This window comes from Chlamydotis macqueenii, chromosome 21, assembly GCF_036417535.1.
Source record: "Chlamydotis macqueenii isolate bChlMac1 chromosome 21, bChlMac1.mat, whole genome shotgun sequence".
NCBI classification, from domain to species: Eukaryota; Metazoa; Chordata; class Aves; order Otidiformes; family Otididae; genus Chlamydotis; species Chlamydotis macqueenii.
The window spans coordinates 8,893,758-8,914,963 of NC_141576.1; the positions used below are offsets into that span (position 1 = coordinate 8,893,758).

General features: G+C 55.1%; 3 protein-coding genes across 9 annotated transcripts in view; 1 reads left to right on the top strand and 2 right to left on the bottom strand.

Annotated features, from left to right (window-relative positions):
- CCDC30 (coiled-coil domain containing 30) overlaps positions 1–3,390 on the bottom strand; it is a 39,343-nt gene extending 35,953 nt beyond the window's left edge. For 5 of the 6 annotated variants that reach the window (XM_086764313.1, XM_086764312.1, XM_086764307.1 and 2 more), the window contains exons 1-3: positions 1,313–1,348; positions 1,068–1,235; positions 528–648 (exon numbers count right to left, since the gene is read on the bottom strand). In XM_086764313.1, coding sequence (XP_086620439.1) covers positions 528–648; positions 1,068–1,235; positions 1,313–1,336 — 313 coding nt within the window. In that variant the 5' untranslated portion in view covers positions 1,337–1,348. Of the gene's footprint in view, positions 1–527; positions 649–1,067; positions 1,236–1,312; positions 1,349–3,315 lie in introns of those variants that run through there. The other variant, XM_086764308.1, reaches the window with a different exon arrangement.
- A 179-nt stretch (positions 3,391–3,569) lies between these two features.
- Positions 3,570–7,266, bottom strand: PPCS (phosphopantothenoylcysteine synthetase). Its single transcript, XM_086764354.1, has 3 exons — positions 6,752–7,266; positions 5,472–5,575; positions 3,570–4,233 (listed from the first exon to the last, which is right to left on the bottom strand). The coding sequence occupies exons 1-3, from the start codon at positions 7,251–7,253 to the stop codon at positions 3,910–3,912; spliced, it is 930 nt and encodes a 309-aa protein (XP_086620480.1). The 5' UTR covers positions 7,254–7,266; the 3' UTR covers positions 3,570–3,909.
- Positions 7,267–7,289: 23 nt separating this feature from the next.
- ZMYND12 (zinc finger MYND-type containing 12) lies at positions 7,290–20,771 on the top strand. Of its 2 annotated transcripts, XR_015260793.1 has the most exons (9): positions 7,290–7,417; positions 8,685–8,826; positions 13,434–13,605; positions 14,582–14,751; positions 16,121–16,243; positions 17,113–17,233; positions 18,162–18,307; positions 19,463–19,649; positions 20,109–20,771. XR_015260793.1 is itself a non-coding variant. In XM_086764349.1 (8 exons), the coding sequence occupies exons 2-8, from the start codon at positions 8,803–8,805 to the stop codon at positions 19,580–19,582; spliced, it is 876 nt and encodes a 291-aa protein (XP_086620475.1). In that variant the 5' UTR covers positions 7,290–7,417; positions 8,685–8,802; the 3' UTR covers positions 19,583–19,860. The 2 variants fall into 2 exon arrangements, 1 of the variants encoding a protein (XP_086620475.1); XM_086764349.1 differs by lacking the exon at positions 20,109–20,771 and having other exon boundaries at positions 19,463–19,860.
- The last annotated feature ends 435 nt before the right edge of the window (positions 20,772–21,206 follow it).

Consider the following 21,206-nt stretch of genomic DNA (forward strand, 5'->3'; position numbering starts at 1 on the left):
AAACAAAATGACTACACTAAAATAAGCACACAGGAGCAGTTTTGAATCACCATCACAATTCCACCACTGTCCTTCAGAGTTTTTTTAAAAAACATGGACCCTGGCTAAACTAAAGACAACGGCAAATTCACTACTCGAGTGGGAACACAGCTCAACAGTTACCCGAGGAGTCGCTGTCAAATAATTTAGAGCTGGAAAACAGACAGCACCATCAATTCTGTTCTTCAAACAGCCTCTGGAAGATGCTTGGTGCAACAACAGAGCCACACAAAGCGAGACACTGCCGGATCCGCTGAATAAAGGCAGTAAAAGCAGACAAGAACCTCAAGTCAATTACAAATCAGTTCTAGTATTTCATTAACGCTTCTGCCGACCTCCCCAACAACATACCACTCACGCTGGTCTAGCAGAACCGAGAAATGCTGCTCAGCATTCAAAGAAGCTTTAACGCAGCACTGCTGAAAGACCTGTACACCGCTACCCGTTAACGCGTCTCCTCGGACCGCGTTTCAGAGGGAAAGGATTACCCTGCTGCAGCTGCAGCCGCGTCAGCTCAAGCCTGAGCTGTTCGTTTTCTTTTTCATATTCAGTGGCGAGAGCGTCCCGTTCCTCCATCAGCTGACGGATGTGACCCACATAGCTTTCCACCTAAAAATAAAGAAAACACCGCTATACCTGAGCGCGTGGACCAACGTCTCGCCAAGGGCTGTTGGCACAAGTAGCTCCCAGTCCCCCGATATTCACAGGATAACCTCTGACGTTTGTAGGCCACTGCTTCTTTGTGCATTGGTAACATCTGGGGGTGTTAAAAAATTTGAGTGAAAGGTCCGGAAGGCGGGAGGGAACGGGGAGGACTCTCGATCCTGGCTCTGTGGGAGACACTGGGCTCGCTTTTCGGTGCCGCAATGAGAGGAACCGGGCCGCACGCCCGGGAGTTTTGGGGGCAAGAGGAAAGCGGCTTTTGGCTGTGAACTGCTGGTGCAAAATGAGGGGGAAACGAGGGGAGTCCGGGCCCGGAGGGGTTAAAAACCGAAGGGGTGACTCGGGCCCCTTCTCCCGGCCCTTACGTCTCTCATCTCCTGGGCCCGCCGCCGCTCCAGGTCGCCGAGCCGGGCCTCGGTGCGTCGCAGCCGCCGCCAGGCCAGGCCCAGCTGCTCCTCGGCCGGGACGGCGGGATCGGCGCCCTCCGCCAGGAGCCACCGGCGGACGGCGTCCTCCGGTACCGGTACCTCCGCCTGCGGGGAACCGAGAGGAGCCGTCAGCGGAGGGGGCCCGCCGAACCGGACCCCCCATCCTCCCGCCGGGCACCAACCGGGGCGGCGGCGGCCGCGTCCATGGGGCGCGGGCCTGGGCCGCCGCCCCCCCCCCCCCCCCCCCGGCCGGCGCCATGGCAACAGAGCGGCCTGCGCGCCCCGCCTCCCGGGGTGCGGGGAGCAGGCCACGCCCCCGCCGAGCCCAAGCCACGCCCCCCCGGGGGCAGCGGTGTGCCCCCCACCCCGAAGAAACGTCCCGCTCCCGGCCATAAAACCGTGAACCCGGTGGCACTGAGGGCTTCCCTGCCTCCGCCCAGGCTCCGTGTCCATTGCGAGCCAAGGGGCTACCGCAACCCTCCTGCCGGCACCAACACCCGCCGAAAACAGGCCGCGGGTTTTCCCGATTTTCTTCAAAATCCCAAGCGAAGGCGCTGCCGGCGCCGAAGGGCTTCCCTGAAGCCGAGGCAGAGAAACTGCAAGGTAAAGCAGGCTTCGTCCTGCAGAGCGACTCGCCGTGCAAGAGGATGGTGGGGAACGGAAAAGACCAAGACGTGGAGAAGAGCGACGCTCCAGCGAGGACTTCCGACTGAGCGGAGCCCGGGATCCTCAGAAAGCGACGTACAGGTGCTCCTGGACCTGCAGGAGCCGCTTCCTACTTACGGTATCACAACAGGCATCCCTGAAGGGGAAGGGCCGATGCCCGATCGCGGCCAGAGCCAGACGCGTTGGTGGGATGGGAGCTCCCAAGGTCTTAGTTCAACCTCCGGCACACAACAGGACCGTCACTGACACCGGATCAGAATGGCTGGGGCTCAGTGTGAGCTTTGAGAGCCTCTCCAGCCCAGGCTTCCCCACGCTCCTGGCGAAGGAGGAGCAGACATTTACAGAGGGAAGCGCACAGCTGCGTTCCCAAGTCGAACGGTGCAGCCCCTTGAGAGTCCTACAGGGTCCGAGACAGGCGATGCCCGAGTCGTCTCCTCAAAAAGTTTCTCCTTCACAATCACCTTCCGAAGCCTAGAACGCTCCAAAAACAGCACTTGTACTTCTCCCACCCCTTGTCCCAACACCTCTGCAAGGGCAGGTTCAATTCACACAAGTTTTGATCTTCTCATCTTTGCAGGCCACCCCTGCTTCTAAGTGCAAGACTCCAAATAAAGCCAGCAGAGACCCCTGAACTAGCAGGACCCGCCGTTCACATCGATGACATCCTGGAAGACGAAGACAGGCAGCTCTCGGAGCTCGCGAGAGCACTGAACACGCGCAGGACCTTCCACCTCCTTCTCCTTCCCCATCTGCACGTGTCCAACAGGCACTTCGCACGTCTGTGGACGACGGTCCCCACTTCAGTTTTCTCTCCACCTTCTGCGAGCGTCATTCCCGGCCACGTAGAAGTCGTTAATTTTTCTTCCGGCTCAGTATTAGCTGGATCTCGGTGCTCCTGACTAATCCAGACTGATCACTACGCACATCCTCCCCGCACACCCTCGCAGTCCCTTAGCGCTCAGTGCTCCCTCCTGACCCGCCGAGCCCATCCTCACGCTCCTCTCTTCCTCTTTTCCTCATTTTATGAGCACACCGGATTTTCAGGTGACCGGCGTCATCACAGAAGCACCATCGCCTTCTGGAACGCTCGGTGGTTTTAAATAGAGCACAGCCTCACCTCTGGAGAGGCCTCCAGCGCGAGAGCAGCATTCCTGTGCTCTACTGTCTTTCTTCGCAGACTCTATTTCAAGGCGAGCATGTGAACACAGACAACGGACAGCAGCAGAGCTGCAGTTCAGTCTTTTTTTTTTTATCACAGAATTGCACTTTGCTTCTTGTAAGCATGAGGAATATACTTAGAAGTTGGTAACCCTTTAGATTTAGAGAAAACCAGGAACGTCCCGGTTCCAACTGGCTCCCATTTTCATTCCAGCCAGCCAGCCAAGAGGCAGTTCTCCTCCCAGGGCCGATCGCTGCTACCCCACCGGCCTTCACCTCCCCGCCCTCGCTGCCTACTCCTCCTCACGCCGCGCTGAGACCACCGCCTGCCTCCTTGCCTTTATCCCCCCCAGCAACCTACCAACAGCCTCGACAGAAGGAAAACCTTTGTGAAGCAGCTGCTTTAGGGACACCACTGCAGTACCTATTTCCTGAGCGGAGTTCTCCAAGCGGAGGCCCGCGGGATCTCCCCCTCTGCAAAGCCGTTACCGCCTCGTTCTCCCTCATCCTTTTGCCGACTGCCTGGCTCCACTCCAGTCATCAAAGCAGAACACCTCGTTTTCTGCAAAGCACTATTCCTTCCGCCCAGCAATTCAAAAACAAACTTGGAAGAGGCAGATTAAAGAAAATCTTTTATATACAGACACACATACCACTTCTCCACCTCCCGCTTCTCCCAGCCCACGGGACAGAAATACAGCAATGAATCCTTTCCGTCTTTGGACGCCATAACAAATATCATCCTTTGGAACGTTTTCACTCCAGTGTATTTTTTTTCTTTTTCAAAGCAAGCAACAATAACCATTAGCAAGCTGTAGAAAAGTTACACGGTTTTGGACGGCAGCCTTTCCCACAGCGTCACGCTGAGGATGGTTTGATATACCTGGGATAGAGAATCGCTCCAGTTCCAGTCCCTCTCCAGTACAATCCCACCGGTTTCACTCAGAGCCAGTCCTCAGACTCTCTTCTCCATGAACGCGGTATGTTGGCCCTGAAGATAGCTCACTATCTTCTCCTCTATTTCCATGCCTCGTGCTACTTCCTCGTCAGAAAGAGATAAGGGAGTCTGTGAATCTTTGGTGACGATAACAACAGCGGTTCTCCGGGACTCCAGGATATTCGCTACCACCACCTGGTGACGGTATTTCTCCAGAGCCTGCCGTGATTTCTCAATTAAGATCAAGGGATCCGTCTCCAGTTTAAAGGAAATAACGAACGCCTCTGGGGCCCACTCTTTGACGAGAGGAGACAGCATTTTTGGCACCATCTTCATCGTGATCTAGAGTGGGGGAAGACAGCAGAGAACAGTTTCAGTCACAACATTACGATGCATTTTAAGAAGAGATGGGGGCGCAAGGGAAATTGCAGCTTCGCTTCACGTTATATTTACACTGGGAAGTTTTCCAACACAGTACTTGGTCCAATCTCACCAAACAAGGTTAAAATGTCACCGGCACGCACTGCAAAATTAATTTATTTGTTTGGTATTAACAATAAGCAGAGTGTTCTAAAGCGATGAAGCAGGCCCACAGCAACTGCACAAACTGTTATTTAAGAGCTAAAACCCACTCTGGAAATACAAACATAAGCAGAGGAAGAGAGAAAAAAGAATGACAACTAACGAAGTCAGAGTTTTCAGCTCTCCAAAATCCAGAATCTAGCAACTCTCTAGGGCGCATGAGGCATAAACATGCCAAAGCATGAGGAAAAAAGTAGGAATCTCTGTTCTCCAGCTTCTTAATCTCTGGATCTGCCACTGGGAATCAGGCAGGTTCTCATTTCTCCTACACTAAGGATAAAGAATTAAGCCTAGCAGTTTGTTAAAAGCTAATTAAACTAAATAAAATTGGTCTTTGCTCTATACAGAGCTCTAGATCCACCTGCTCCCACAGCTGGAAGGGACGTGGGCACGGGGCACGCACGACAGCTTTGGAGCACCATCAGCTACCCGCGACCCACCCCCTACTCCTCTCCAGGCCGTAAGCACAGACAGCTTTAGAGGAAAAAGCTGGAAAAATAGAAGGCAGTCTCACAGGCAGGCGATAAGCACGCACGCCATGCCATGAACTGAACGGGGAATGCTGCTGTCTCTCAGAGAAACAGCGACGAGCTCGGCTGCTTTCTCCTCTCTGCAGATAAGCCCTCGCACCACTCACTTGTGGCGCTTAAGTCTGCCGGTCACCCGCCTCAGCCCATTCTAAAAACAAACGCAGCTCAAACCAGAGCAAGACTGATCTTGCCCCGCTTATCCTCGACCCTTGGTGCAAGAGAAGAAAAAAACAACGCAACTCCGCTATTTCCATGGGATTCCGCCCCCGGGGAGATTCACCCTCCCGTTCCCGGTGAAAACGTACGCTTTTATTTTTGGCCAGTGAGCCGTTGCCTTGCAACCTTTCCCAGGTCTTATTTACAGCCAGTCCCCAGCCCGCCGCGATCCCAGCGGGACGCTGGGACGGCCAGGACGTCAGGAAGGGAGGAGGGGGTGGCAGAGGGGGGCCAGGCCCAGGGGTGCCTCACCTGCAGGGGCCCCTCCGAGGACTGGATCTTGTGCTCGGGCATCTCCGAGGCGGGGATGTAGAAATCCGACACGGCAGCCGCCAGGTAAAACATAACACTGGAGCCTGCGAGAAGCGCAGCTGCAGTCAGCCGCCGTCGCCGCCACGTAGCAAGCAGGGCGGCCCGTTCGCGGACCAGAGCCGGTTGGGCGGCCAAGCCCCCGCTCGGGGAGGTCAGCGCCCACCTCAGGGAGCCCTCCATCCCCTGCCAGCACTGTCCCGAGCAGGGCAGTGCTGACTGCACACACCGGAGTCCCCTCAGGCACGCTGTCACCCACCGCGGCTGCCGCATCCCCTCACGTCAAGTCCCCACGGACGACCTAGACCCTCATACCAGGGTGCTGGAGCCCCCACGGGCCACTTCACCCCCCCATGCCAGAGCCCCATGGCTCCCAGGGCCACCCTGTCTCCTCACGCCGGAGCCCCACAATCCGAGGGGCCGCCTTGTTCCCTCTCATGCGGGTCCCACAGTCCCTGGGGCCCCCTCATCACCTCACGCCAGAGCCTCACGGTCCCTGGAGCCCCCTCGTCCCCTCAGGCCAGAGCCCCGGGGCCCCCTTGTCCCCTCACACCTGGGTCCCACAGCCCCTGGGGCCACCTTGTCCCTCCACTCCATGGTCCCTAAGGCCACCTGGTCCCTTCATACTTGGGCCCCACGGTCCCCAGGGCCACCTTGTCCCCTCACGTCAGAGCCCCACGGTCCCAGGGGCCGCCTTGTCCCCTCAAGCCTGGGTCCCACTGGTCCCCGGGGCCACCTTGTCCCCTCACGCCTGGGTCCCACTGGTCCCCAGGGCCACCTTGTCCCCTCACGCCTGGGTCCCACGGTCCCAGGGGCCGCCTTGTCCCCTCAAGCCTGGGTCCCACTGGTCCCCGGGGCCACCTTGCCCCCTCTCACCCCACGGTCCCCGGGGCCGCCTTGTCCCCTCACCCCACGGTCTCCGGGGCCCCCTTGTCCCCTCACCCCACGGTCCCCGGGGCCCCCTTGTCCCCTCACCCCACGGTCCCCGGGGCCCCCTTGCCCCCTCACCCCACGGTCCCCGGGGCCACCTTGCCCCCCCTCACCCCACGGTCCCCGGGGCCCCCTTGTCCCCTCACCCCACGGTCCCCGGGGCCCCCTTGTCCCCTCACCCCACGGTCCCCGGGGCCCCCTTGTCCCCTCACCCCACGGTCCCCGGGGCCCCCTTGCCCCCTCACCCCACGGTCCCACAGTCCCCGGGGCCACCCGGTCCCCCTCCCCCGTACCGAAGGGTGCCAGGGCGCGGGCGGCGGCCCTCAGCAGCGCCAGGTACTCGGCCAGCCCGGTGAACTCGATGGCCAGCAGCGCCCCCGCCTCGGTAGCCCGGCGGTAGTCGCGGAGGGCGGGCAGCAAGGCGGGGAGCGCCGCGGGGTCGGCGGCCACGCCGGGGGGAGGCCCGGGAGTGAGGCGGAGGGCGTCGAGGAGGGCGGGCCCGGGCGGCGGGAGGGCCCTGGCCCAGGGGAAGGCGGAGCGGGCGCGGTGCAGGAAGCAGACGCCGTAGCCGGCGCTCACCAGCCGCTCGGCCGAGGCGGCCCCGCGCCGCCCGCTGCTGAAATTCTCCAGGAACCGGACGGCGCGCGCCTCCAGCGGCACCTGCGTCCCCCCGGACGTCACCAGCGCCACGCGCCGCCCGCGCGCCGCCTGCCCCGCCGCCCAGGCCCGCACGCGCCCCTCGGCCGCCGCCGCCGCCGCCGCCGCCTCCTCCGCCGCACCGCCCGCCGCCGCCATGCCCGCCCCGCCCCTTCCGCCGGAAGCGCGTCGCCCGCCCCTCCTACCGGAAGCGTCGCCTTGGCAACGGCGGCAGAAGGGGCGCTGGAGGGGTCGGGGCGCTGCGAGCTGTGCGGGGCGGCCGGGCGGCTCCGCTGCGGCGGCGGCTGCCTCACCTCCTACTGGTACCGGCGGGTCCCGGGGCGCAGGGGCAGGCCCGGGGCGAGGGCTGAGAGACCGGGACAAAGCCGGCGAACGCGGCCTGGGATGCGGGGACCGGGCAGCCCCGGGACGAGGCCCAGGGCACGGGGAGAAGGGTCAGGGCGAGGCCCAGGCGGCAGGAGCAGGCCTGGGATGGGGGAAAGAGGCGGGGAAAAAAGCTCAGGACACAAGGAGAAGGCCCGGGAGGCAGGAGCAGGCCCGGGACAGGGCAGGAGGCAGGGATTAGCCCCGGAACAAGGCTCAGGACACACGGAGAAGGGTCAGGATGAGACCCAGGAGGCAGGAACAGCCCCAGGATGAGGCTCAGGGCAAGGTCCAGGCGGCAGGAACAGATCTGGCGTGGGAGAAGAGGCAGGGACTAGCCCTAGGACAACGCTCGGGGCACAGGGAGAAGGGTCAGGGCGAGGCCTGGGAGGCAAGAACAGGCCCAGGACAAGGCTCAGGGCACAGGGAGAAGGGTCAGGGCGAGGTTCTGGAGGCAGGGCCAGGCCTAGGACACACGGAGAGCCCCAGGGCGGGAGCTGTGACACAGGGACAGGGCAAGAGGCAGGGACTAACCCCAGGACAAGGCTCAGGACACAGGGACAAGGCTTAGGACACAGAGATGAGGCCTAGGAGGAAGTCCAGGAGGCAGCGAGAAGGCCTGGGACAAAGCTCAGCAGGCAGGGATGAGACCCAGGATGGAGCCAGAGAGACCCGGAGAGATCCCAGGACAAAGCTCAGCAGGCGGAGTAGCAGGAGCTGGAGCAGGCACACTCAGCAGTCGCTCAGCTGGAGCGTTCCTCCTCGCTTCCAGCAGTGCCCGCCTCAAACAGAGAGCAGTGCAGGGAGCTTTCCAGACGTTCACACAAATATCTTCCCCTGCACGGGGTCCCCACTGACGTCACCTGGTGAATGTATTTCACTGGTTCCACAAGTTTGACTCGGGGTTTGTTTGGCTTTTGTGTGTGTGTGTGTGTACCGCAGTGTTGAAAGCCAGGCATTCGCTCAAACCAAGCTGTACCGGGAGTTTTGTGAGTGATTTAAATCAGGCTTTAACAGACAGCATCACGGTGACTTGGCAGGACAGGGAACGTCAAGTATGTGTGATGCGCTCTGCGAGCAGACAGAGGGCTGCTGGCTGTTGTGGGTAATTCTTGCGGTGAAAGTCCAGAAGATACGACAGGAAACAACCTTTCCTTGCATCATTTCTAAGCAAACAAAAACGTCGTTCTTCCCTTCTTTCGTTAGCGATGAAGATCATCAAAAAGCTGACTGGGTTAGCATCCACAAGCAAATATGCCAGCTGCTGATTCCAATCCGTACCTCCCTCCCTGGTCTCCTCTCCGAAAACGAAAGGAAACATGGCATGGAACAGCTGGTGAAGAGGCAGGTACGCGCAAGAAAAATGAGTGCCGCTTCAAAGTGCTGCCAGGGAAATTTAATTAGATCTCTTCTTCCCGTACTCTCATGTTCATAGTTTTGGGCAGGCACCTCGCTGGTTGATCGGTACTCAGTTGCAGAGCTTGAATTATTATTTTTTTTTAAACAAAACCTCTATAATAAGGGGAATGGGAGCACCCTCTCGCCGATTCTATGAGCCTCTTGCCTTTTTCACAGTCATCGCTCCAAATCCTGAGCTTCCTCAGGCAGCGGCAACCTCGGATCTCCCGCCTTGCCCGGGTAGTTGGTCCACCTCCCCCGTTAGTCCGGGATCCAGCTGGGTTTTCCTTCTTGCGGGCATCCTTTGCTGGTGAGAGGGATTCCCCTTTCTCAAAGCAGTGGGGCAAAGACATAAACTCCTCTCCCTTTGTTTACCTGGCCAGCTTTAAACGTCCTTTCCCACTAAGTACAGCCTTTTATCTCTGATTTTTGGCCTCGTGGGCGGTGCAGATGTGCAACTCTTTTCCAGCCTGAGTGGTTTTCAGCTCTCTTTTTTTTTATTTTGGTTTTTTTTTTTTTATGGGAAGGCGGGATCTGCTTTTCCCCAATGTTGATGAAAGCAAATAACCCACCCAAATGCATCTGCTGCTTAAAATCTTGCCCATAAAAATAAATTATCCCTCTGTCGTTGCGTGACTCCTGATCACAGAATAAGAGGACAGCAGAACAGCTGAAAGTGAGCTGGTAACGAGCAAACTGAGAACAACATCCTTAATCTTCTGGATGATTGATATTATTGTGTATTATTTTTAAGGTTGTTTCTGGGCCGGGTGCTAGTACTGTGGTGACCGGCTCGTTGCTGCAATCTTTCTTGGCAGCGTCCAGAAAGAGAAAGTTGAAAAGGGGTGGAACCCACGTAGGACAAAACTCCTACTTGGTGAAAGCTTGCAACAGGCTTTAGGCAGCAGATTCCTTCGGGCTCTGTGGGAATTAGGCACTGACAGCCCGGTGTGGGTTTGAAAATCCCATCTGTTCGAAAATCGCCGGCGAGGTTGGTGACCAAAGTCCGAAGAAAGGGTTTTAGAACAGAACGTCAGGAAAAACGCAAAAGCTCCTGCGTTCCAGGTTACGTTTAGGTTGATCTTTCATAAAGTCTGCAAAGAAAAAAAAAGTTAAAATTGGTCTGATTGGGGGTGGTGGCAGAGTTTCTTTGCATCCTTAACTGCTTAAAGCTTTTCCAGGAAACTTGCGCCGCGTGTTGAATGCTGAAGTTGAAAGCATCTGTTATTACATCATTGACGTTACAGCGTCTTCGTTACGAAAGGCCATGTGACCGCCAGATCGAGGAAGCGCTCCTTGATGAGCTGGAAGCTCGTAGTTGGGTTTTGTTGGGTTCCAGGGAAAGACAGCAGGAAGTGGGGCCGGCGGAGAAGGGCGAGTCGCTGCCCTTGTTTGGAGTGCACACCTAGGTTAGCAGACGGCAGCTGCAAGCTGCAGCTCCAGCCAAGGCTGGGAGTGACTTCGTGGGAAAAGCCGTGGCGAGCAGACTCCGATTTTTATTCGAAGTAGAGATTTTTATAGGATCTTTAACAACCCTATTACATTTGTTCTTTGACCTTTGTCTCCAGCCTATTTAAATAAAATAGATCCTGGGAACAGTATGTGCAGGGACGCTTCGTATTCCTTGTCTCCTAAGAAAGGAGTGAAAAGGCGGAAACATCTTGTTGGTTACCTGCTTGCTTGCACAGCAAGGCTGCGGCTGCGAGCCCACAAATGAAGCCTGCCTTTCTGTACAGCAAGGTACAAGGTAGACAACGTTGGGCCTAGGCTGGCTGGCAAGCGTTGGAAGAGCGGGATGGAGAGGGTGAGACTATTTAATGCCCTGTCTTGCTGGCTTCATCACATTCCTATTCACAGAGCCAACAAAAAATGCTTTTAAAAAGGCCTTTGGAGCTCAGGGAAAAGCTACGCTGTCTCATGATGATCAGAGAAAAAAAAAACTTCTGCTCAAATCCTGCCCATGGCTTTATTATTTTTTGAAGATTTCTGCTGTACTTCACAAACTCCTGCACAGTGTTTGTTTAGAAAACACACGGCTCGAGCCTCAGTCAGGACACAGGAAAGCGTGCGCGCATCACAATGCCCCGTGGCTGGAGGGAAGGTGCGTGCAGCTGAGAGCCAGGAGGTTCTGAGTTTCGTTCCTCGTCTGTACTCCAAAGCTTTGTTGATAGCAATCTGCTTTTGTCACATAGCCAGGGGGGTGCCTGCAGACAGAACCTCCAAACTGACAAAACTCCAAGTTTCTGTGTGTAGAATATCCTCACCTGCCTGCGTGATGTCAGGCTTACCGCAGCCCCTGGGCACGGGAAAAGATCGGAGCCTCCGCTGGCTACAGCGATCCTCCAGCGCCGACGCTAGCCCCGCCGACTGCAGGTTTCAACTCAGGCTGACTGGAAGCCCGCCTTCCCCTTTCACCAGCCATTTCTTCGAGTGCTCGTGCCTGGGAGTGAGTAAATGAATCTGGAACCGAACCCTAAGGGTGTTCCCAGCCCCCCCGCGCCCACCTGGAGCAGCGCTCGGGTCCTCAGCCACCTCAAACCCCAACCGGGGAAAAACTGCGTGGGGGGCATCTTCAGAGAAACCTCTGTAATTGCAGCACACATGAAAAGTGCCCCAAGCGCGCAGGTCCGGGGGCGTGGGGCTACCTGCAAGATGAAAAGCAGCGCAGGGCCGAAGCTAACGATCCCCCCAAGGCTTGTAACTACCAGGTCTTAAATATTCAGTGCTGCAGGGCTTCTGGTGTCTCCTGCCCTTTCTTCTCCTCCTGGGAGCTATGCAAGAGTCCAACCCTCAGCTTGTCCTCGCTGCAGGGGGCTTAAGATAGCTTGCATCCTGGGAAGCAGCGATGGTCCTGTTGACCAGCAGTAAAACAAGAACGGGCCTGATCTTCAGGACTTCCCAGATGAGGATCAGCTGGTACTCGCGCACCAAAGCCGGTGCCAGGCGTGACAGAGCAAGAGTGGCGTGGACGGAAAAGGCGGCCCGATAAATAACAGCCTGTATTGCTCCTTGCGCTGGGCGTGTGCTGACTTCTCCCGGGCACCACATGCTCCCCGAGCACGGCGTGGCCCTGGTGCGTGCCATCCTCACGCTCTGTACGCTGGCAGGTTGGGGGCTGGAGGGGGGATGACCGTTGTGTTTTCTGGCTCTTGGCTTTCCTTGCCGAAGCAGGGTGCTGTCACTCTGGGGTGCGTTCTTCAGTGCCCCCATTAATCCGGAAAGGATTATATCCCAGCCAGGTTCTCCAGGAAACACTCGCAGGCTCTCCTTGAGGTCCCCTGTCCCTGAGCTGATCCTTTACCCATGGCATGACTCTCTCTGCCTCTCTCTGAGCGCTTAAAGCTCAGCAAAATGCCACAACCTGGCTTCCAAAACCACCGAGATTTGTTTTTTTCTGCCCTCTGCTCAGCCGCAGCTGTAAAACAAGGCAACAAAGAGGCTGAGTGGTGTTTTCTGCCGACGCTCACTGCACAGGCCTGCCTGTGCCTCCTAGCAAGAGAAAGGCAGATGCCTCGCTGGCTTCCCATGGCAGCGCTGTTAGGCACACCAGCAACAAGATTTCTTTGCAGGCAGCTTTCCCACTGCACCACTTGTGTGAAAAGCCGCCGCAGAAGTGCTGGGAGTTGGCAACAATTACACCGAAAGCAAAGAGAAACGGCTAAATAAGCACCCTGGCTCGTTTGCGCTGGCATCCCTTGGCACGTCAGGGCACAACATCTACCGTTGCCGTAGAGCTTTTGGCAACGCGCGGGCGTTCACCCAGAGATACATTTATGGAGCTGGTAAATAGATCAGATGCTGCAAAGAATGAAAAGACCAAATGTGGTGTGGACTGCTAGAAGCAGCAGAAAAGGCAGGATGCAACTACGCGTGTGAGGGAACGTTCTGGATTCTGACAACAAACAGAAATCCTGCGGAAGCCGCTTGGCCACCAAACGCAGCCTGGGTGATGGATACACGGGAGCGTAAGTGCTTTAGGGTGTGCTGATTTTGACTGGCTTTCCAGACTCCCTGCCCAAAATACCAGGCCCAGAACTGGCCGGGAGAGGGTGGGAGGAAGCTGTGAGCTGTGGCACCGTGCGAGGAGCTCTCTCCTCGCTTCCAGACCGCGTCTCTTGCAGCTGGAGGTGTGCCATGCTGGCATCGGCTTGGCAAACCCTCCGCTCTGCTGCCTCCTGTGAGTCACCGTTATTACCGTCAGCAAAACCCTGCCGTAGCCCCTTTGTCTCTTCTTTCTATGGTCTTGTGATGATCATTTTCTGTGCTTCACAGCTTTTATTGCTGCAGCCTTATTAGCCCTTTCTGGTAGGCTTCAGGGATTCTTCGTCTCGTAAGGCACCGCGTGACTGAAGAGGATGTCCAAAGCTGTTCTTGCTGGACCTAAGAATGAAAGCCAGGCTCTAATATGACAACTTTAATTTCCATCCATTAATTACAGACACAAACAACGTCACAATCACTAGTTTACAGTTTGCAAACTTTGAATGTAAAAGGAGACCGCGCATTTTCTTTCTCCTTGTCCTTTGCTCACTCCATCCCATTACTGTTTCCCTGCAGAAATACGTCATCGATCTGGCGTACAGCACAGCCCAGGAGTTTGTTTTGGACGGGAAGCATAAAGAGGCAATACCTGCAGCTTTGCATGCGCTGCGTTTCAGTACTGAAGTGTACGGCTCAAATTCTGTGCAATTGGTGCCTGCTTATCTCCTCTTGGCCGAGGCCTCCGCTGGTAAGTATTGTCTAAATAGCAACGTTGGCAAGGGCAAGACCTCCTGTGGGTCAGGTTTCTGGTTTCCTTTTACCATTTATCAGGAAAGGCCCAGCTCGGCGTTTCAACATTGTGCCATGTCTCTACGCTGCCCTGCCTCAAGGGCATTTCGGAGAGATTTGAGAAGTCGCACTCCCCCCTTCTTTCTGTGCAGGTCTGGGGAAAAGGATCGTTTGTCGGTGATGAGAGATCAATGAAATCAAATGAAATGTTTCCTCCTTCTCTACCGATTCCCACAAGAGAAGCAGCATGAAAATCTATTCTTTACCTCTGTATGACTCTCAAAAGCATTCAGTTCCCGAAGGTGGTTGGTTGCGCTCTTATCTCAGGGAACCAGCAAACATTTCTGAGGCCGTTGCATTAGAGGAACGCCTCCGTTCATTCACAAAAGCGTGCTCTGCCTGAAGCAGAGCTGTTTCTCGTTGACTGTGTGCTTTATAAAAAACGTCAAATTAGGACTCCGCGTGTGGAGAACCGCTCTCCTCGGCTGCGGACGGAAAGGGCTGAGAAACCGCGGTCAGTTGTTGCCGTTACAGGAGTAAGCACCGTGCTTTGCTGGCAGAATTGAGCTGTCTCAAGGCTTGTTGTAAATGGAGTGGTGAGAGAAGGGGGGGAAAAATCCCATGAGTAATTCTAGCGTGATAATACATGAGTCACTAGTGGCTGCCTGTAGCTAACTTGTTTTGAACACGTGTTTCAGAGATACTGAATGCAATACTCAGTTTCTGGCTTCTCTGGTAGCTCTGGACGCTCAGCCTGTCTGTAAATTAGATTCTGAACACGTACCGGACTGGGGAGCACTCGGGGGAGGAGGGGGATCCACAAACTAGGTCTCCGTACCAAACTACTGCAGAGGGATAGCAGTATAGTATTCTCTAAATTTCTAAATGAAAAAAAAAATCCTCTTTATTCTGCTTATTTCCCTGTGTCATTTCAGGTGCTGGCCATCTTCCGCAGGCGTCCAAGTATCTCTCCCAAGCCGAGTGGATTGTCCTCAGAACTCCAGACTGCAGCGTTACCCTTCAGTGTAAATTACATCGCAGTCTGGGGCTTTTCTGTGCTGCTGAAGGAAACTTTGACCGGGCTTTGTATCACCTGGCGAACGATGTAAGGCAACTCAAACACAGAAACGCTTCCATTTTTCCTCCTTCTCTAACACTTCCAGGCTGATGCGAAAACCCCAGCAGACAGATGTTTGTAATCCTGATTTGAAGTGCCGGGAGGATACGCGTTACGAACTCCTGAGCTGTCCAGATCTGATGCCCCTGTGTATCCCTGTGTTACCAAAGTTGTGTTTTACCAGCTGTCCTCATTCTCTTGAACTGCCATATACCTCGTCTGTGCTGCCTCTGCTTCTAAAATGATCTCTCAGCCTGGTTACATTCCTGAGACGCACAGGCATTCCTGTCCCAAATTGGTGTAGTTGCCATTTATTCAACAGATGGGTTACTTTCTATTTTGGCTGTCGTTTCCTCATTATTTTCCTGTGAGACAGCAGCTCTCTGTGGGCCGTTATTTAACGAGTGCCACCTTTGTCCACTGAAATGTCTGGCTCAATGGCGTTTGCCCCGGTTCGCTCTTTTTTAGCCACGAGAGCAGTTTGGCAAATCTGAAGCGGTTAATCCCAGTTGTGTTCCTGAGGATGCTTTGCCTGTCATTTGATCCCCCAAAGGCAGATGAACTCTGCGACATCCTATTTATGTCCCACGTTGACTAAATTTAGCCGGTGCAGAGTGATGTATACCCACTACTGTTGAACTTGATAGTAGCTTTGTGTGGGTGTAAATGATGACATACGACCGAGGAGAATTAGCTCCTTTCTATTATAACCTGTACAACCCCGTCTTTGCTTAGTCTGGATCCTTTTGGGAGAGGTTCCCTGCCGTGCCGTTGGTTTTTAGGTACCCTGAGCCCCGAAAGGGCGTCAGGTAATAGTTTTTTTTTTGCTATTAGCAAGTCGCTGGGCTACGTCAGCGCTGCCCAAGACCTGCCTGAACTTTGGCTGCGTGTCTGAGATCTGCTGAGAGTCACACGCCAGCTCAGAATAGCTGGAATGCACCACTGCCTTCCCGCTCCCCTGGCTTCGGGGGGGAGAAACAGGCGCCGCGGGCGGGACCGGGCAGCTGAAAAGCGGCGGCAGGTTGCGCGTTTGAAGACGCGAGATGTTCGGGCGGCACAGTCGGAGGAGGAGATGTGGGAAACCTGCCCCCTGCTTCGGTGGGGTAACACACTGCCATCAGGGTTCCTCTGCCCCAGCGAGCAGGGGGGTTGGGGACGTTGCGTTCCTTTTTGTAAAACCCAAAATACAGCTTTTTTAGAACCACATTTTACAGTCCTCACCAGGTTTAACTAACGCTGTCGTTACACAGGAAAAAACTGAACGCTCGCAATATTCTCAGTCCATAATGAAAAATTGTCAAGGTTTGATGTGAAAGTTAAACTTTTGGGTTTTTTTTTTTTTTAATATTGATTTCAGATTTACCTTGCTAGTTCTACATTTGGACTAGAATCTATTGAGACCTCTGGAGGGTATTTCCACATGGCTAATGTTTTCTTTCGCCAGAACAAAATGGATGTAGCAAACTCCCTCTATGCTAAGGTTGGTAAAATCAAAGCTCATCCTCTATATTTTTCTCTTTTTTTTTTCTGTGCTCTTTCCAATATTTTTCCTGTGTCTGACTGCCTCTCATGACGGTGACCATATCAAGCATCAGCGTTGCCTTTTAGGATCAATTTCAGAAACTGTCTTCATACTTCAGTATTTCTCCGAGTTAAAACCGGGAGAGAAAAATTCTGTACTCAGTTAAAAATTGTTATTCAAGTTGTCTTCCATTTGGGCAGTCAAAGGTTGTTAAAAAATAGCTTTTCTACCAAATACCCCGTGCCGGAGGTTAAAGAGAGTCCCACGAATAGAGAAGGCCGCCGAGGAGTTTCCGTAGCCAGGGAAGAGCTGCTGAGCAGCAAGGGGCTACAAACGAGCCGTGTAAAATTTACCCTGAGAATCAAAGTCACACTGGTAGAAGATTGTCAGCAAGGGGTGATCAAGCAAGGGAGGTAGCAATGACTTAATTGCTTTAATAACTGAAAGAAAGAAAAAAAGAGCTTTTGTTTGTTTTGCCTGATTTTCCGTGGAAGCGAGGCTTCGCCAGCTGCGCAGCCTGCCTCCGTCCCCCTCGCAAACTTCGACCAAATTTGCTTTTGGCTCACAATTTAGTTAGATTCGTTCAAGTTGGACAAACATGAACAGTCAGATGGAGAAACGAGCTTCCAACTACGGCTGCCGGTGGGAGAAGAGTGGTCAGATCTCCACGCGAAACAACCAGCTCGGCGGCAGCCAGCTCACTAACCAGCCGGCGTTCCGGTTGTTGTGGTGGGGACGTGCGTGGCGGGACACATTGTTTATGGAACCACTCGTTGCTAAATACCGTGTATTCACACCAGTGAAATAATTCATTTGCTTCCTGATAGGTAACCGACATCTGGCATGCCTTTCTCCTGAAGTCAGTTCAAGCGCAGGAGCAAATTCTCGAGTCACAACCGGAAATGTCCCTGTTCACCGAGGACAAGGAAGCTAGCGAAGACCGTATGAGTAAGCACCGCTATTGCGCAGAACCGTTTGGAAGACGGGATTTTAGAGAATCCGTGCATCCTGCTGTTCGCATTTACAGCGCTGGGTTTTGCGCAGCGTTTCCGTAGGCCAAATTTAATCGGAATCACGGGTGTTCCTGATGCTGGCGCTCAGTGGACTTTAGGAATGAGGGTGTTCAAGTGGAAGCACAGCTTCGCCCCGTTTGTTTACGTGCTCCTGTTCTCAGTGGCTGTAACAATACCTGGTTTTTACCTTGAAAGGGTTCGATTCCACTTCAACGTTCTCATTTCTCTGCAGCTCCTTTGTCTCCATTTGATTCTGTGAAAGCGACATTTCACCTCGCTCAGGCAGGTTTACAGCTGCATCTTCTGGAGCAGCAGGACACGAGGGATAGCGTGAGCTGGTAATTGGGTGTGTTAATCCGGGGAATGCTCTCCGGGGAGAAGCTGGGGAAGCTCTCACTGGGACATGAAGGTGCATAAAGCGTTAGGAAGTACGCTGGTGTGCGTGCTGTTATCCCACGCTCCACTGAAGTCAGACTCTGCTCCTTGTCTTCTTTCTGCTGTCTGTGCTGACAGGAATCCTGTCAGAGAAGAGAAACCTTTCTGTAAATTCCAGAGCCTTGGCTCCAGCCGGTAGGAACCACATCAGGACAGGGCTGCAGGATGCTGTCTTCGGTGGTGACAGGAGCATGAAAGTTGCTCTTTCCATGACTCCACACCCTTTCTAAGGGCTAATCAGCACAATTACTGACTGGACGGAAAGATATCTGTTAATGAGCGTGGAATTTGCGTGGAGCTGGGATAATACTGCGTTGATGCTTGTAGTAGAAATGTTTTGATGTCTACAAGAGATAATTGAGCAGTTTTGAATAGATTATGTTGCGTGTGTACATCCATCCAGCAAGATTATTTCCTTCTTGGTGCAGCTGAAGCCCAGCAAGGAGAAGCAATCCGAGTCCTGAATGCGGTGTTGGATATCAGGGAACAGGCACCGAAGCAACGACCTGAGGAAACCGCCAGGGTTTTGCATGCTCTTGCCATGCTTTACTACCTGACCATGGATCTGCCCAAGGTAAGGCTCGTCTGGTGCGAGCCTTTGGGAAGGTTGCCTGACCGTTCCGGTGCTTGCCCCAGCCCACGAAGCCAGTTGCCTGTGTTCACCTGGCACCTCCTGAGCCACAGCAGCCTCGCGGCGCTGGATGACGGCGGACAGAGCTGCCTCGGTAGCTCTGCGTGAAGCCAGCTCGCGATCTGCGCTCTGGCAAGGCTCATAAATCCCGCTGGGGCTGTCCTGGTCTGTGCCAGGCCATCCACAGCGGGTCCTGTAGCTATCCACGTTTTCTGGGTTCGTCCCTTTTCTGGGATACCCTGGCAGAGCAGCTGCCTGTCACAAGCTACTTTTAGACATCAGGTCAGGTTTTTGCAGCGAGCAAGACGCGGGCCGCGCACATGTCTCTCCTTGAGCCGCGCTCCCTGTTCTTACCGTGACATTAATGTGGGGTCACTTTGTTGGACCCTGCCATGCAGTCCTGAGTTTGCACCCCTGTGTTTTTAGGGCTCAAAATTTCAGATGCCACTGCTAAGCTCAGAGCGCCCGATCCTCTGCCTTCGCAATGATGGGTTTTGAGGAAGGGCTGAGCAGTAACCACCTGGAAGTCAGGCCTCTCTTGTTCGGGCTCAGCGCTGAAAAGCCCGCGTTTCGTCAGCCTGTGTTTTGGAGGGTGAAATTACCCATTCCTAACGGGCTCTTCGTCGTGTCAGAGAGAGCCGTAATGATGTGAGTCAGTCTTTGGAAGACACAAAGAAATAAATTCAAATTAGAAAAAAGGCAAAGCTTTCTAATTGTGAGAACGTCTAATCCCTGGAAGAGCTGCCAAGGGAAATGAGGGATTTAGTTCAGACCGAGTCAGTACAGATGGTTTTTCTCCTGAAATGGCTTTGGGAATGTTCAGATGAGCTGCAGCATTAGATGGGAGGTGGTGATCTCCGGTGCGGGGGGCTGGGGTAAGTAATCTCTTCTGTCTGCACCACTGGATCCCGAATATGATATCTGCTGGCAGCTTTACTCTCTCCTGCAAAGCAGCTTGCGCAGGTCACCCTCTGCAGCAGGCGGCTGAGCGCCTGAGCTGGGGCTGCTCCAGTGCAGCTACGCCAGTGAGCCGCTGCAGGTATTGTAACCGAAAGCCAAATTCCTGACCGTTACTTTGTCCTTTCTGTCTCATTCCAGGCTGGTGAGATGGGAGTGAAAGCCTTTGACCTGGTGAAACAACTGCCCCAACAAGAGTCTCTGGGAGCCATTGGCCATTTGTTAGAGCTGATTAACTCCAAGCCCTCCGACGCAAAATGAAGAACTCTTTCTGCTTCAGGGGTTACCTGTTGAACTGGGTTGCTGGAAACAAAAAGTGTTACAAGCCGTAGGTCCTTTCTGCTGCTGCCGTCTTTCCGGATGTCTCCCTTTCCCTCTCAAGGTGTTTGAAAAGGACACATTTTTGGTGTGAGTTGGTACTCACGTGCTGCTCGGCCTCTGTAGGCTGCCACTGAATTAACAGCGTGAGGCTGGAAACAGAAGCACAGGCACCAGACGATGCATAAATCCTTATCTAATGATTCATGACTAAACAAACAGCCTCTTGCGTCCTCGCATTGTCTGTCTAGAAGCTAAAACCAGCTGAGGTGTGTTTGGTACCGGTTTCCTCCATTTGCCTTTCAGTTTGATAAGGGAGATCCTGGGGAGGGACACGGGGAAGGTCGTCACTGCCTACCCAACCGGGGTGGCTGACACCTGCTCCGCAGGACAGGGTTGGGCTCCATCACGTGTTGCGCCTCGCTGCAGGGCCTCTCCAGCTCCAGATCCACCTTCTCTCTTTCTGCAGCGCTTTAGAGGAGTCTCGCAGCTCTGGGCACCAAGGGACTCGCTTGTTCCGCTCGTGGAAGAACTTGTGTCCAGGAGGGACCACGAGAACAGCGTGAGGGACTGGGAGCAGTCTTGAGGGAAAGGATTAAAAGGCCAGCAAGCTCCAAATCAGAGCTTCCAACCCAAAGGAGACGCCATTTCCTCCCGGCCGAGAGCTTGCCAGCACGTAGGCGTCCTGTTAACCCTGACACCAGTCTCGAGAGGAAGCCCCCTGTGTCACCACCGCGCACCTCTGCCCACACCTTCCCCTGCAGCTCTCGTGAGCTTCTACCCCGGCAAGCGGAGAGGGGACCGCGCAGGGCAGCGGGCAGGCATGGTGCTCGGTGTGCCGGTGCGGGGACAGCGGAGACCCCGGGAGCGCGAGGCGGAACCCGGGCTGCGCGGTGAGCTGGGTTCAGACGCCGAAGCATGTGACAGCCTCGCGCAGCGGGGAGGAGGTTCAGGGAAACTGGCCCTGTGCTGAGGGCCGGGTTCAGCTGAGCCTTAAGCCTGCGATTAAGTCTCATTTACTTCGGGAGGATTTATGAGCGCGTTTAATTGCCTTGCTGAGTTGGGATGGAGTCAAGAACGGTTTTTAAATGCTTCGTCAAGCTGAGACCTGAGCAATTAGAAGGAATTGATGCTGCTGGTGAAGGGAAAGCCTCCGCTTCGTCCACCCTTTCATTACAGGGGGTGGGGCAGCACTGGTCGGGGTGCAGGGGGTGGGGTAGCGCTGGTCGGGGTGCAGGGGGTGGGGCAGCGCTGGTCGGGGTGCAGGGGGCCCCAGCGCAGACGGGGATGGGTGGGAGACCTCCGCCTGCTCCGCTGGGAGATGCTGGTGGGCACGGGCACCCTCGGCGGGTCGCTCCATGGTTTCAGTGACCTCCTCCACGGGCCGGGGGACGTCGGTGGGGGGCTGTGCCGGCTGGCACGGTGCCGTGGGGCGCGGAGGATTTGGGTCACCGTGGCCGGGGATTTGGAGCCGCGGGCTCCGTCGTGGCGGTAATCCTTCGAGGCGCTCTGCAGCCAGGCTGAGCCTGCGCGATGCGCCAGGCCAGCAGCTCCGTGTCACTGCTCC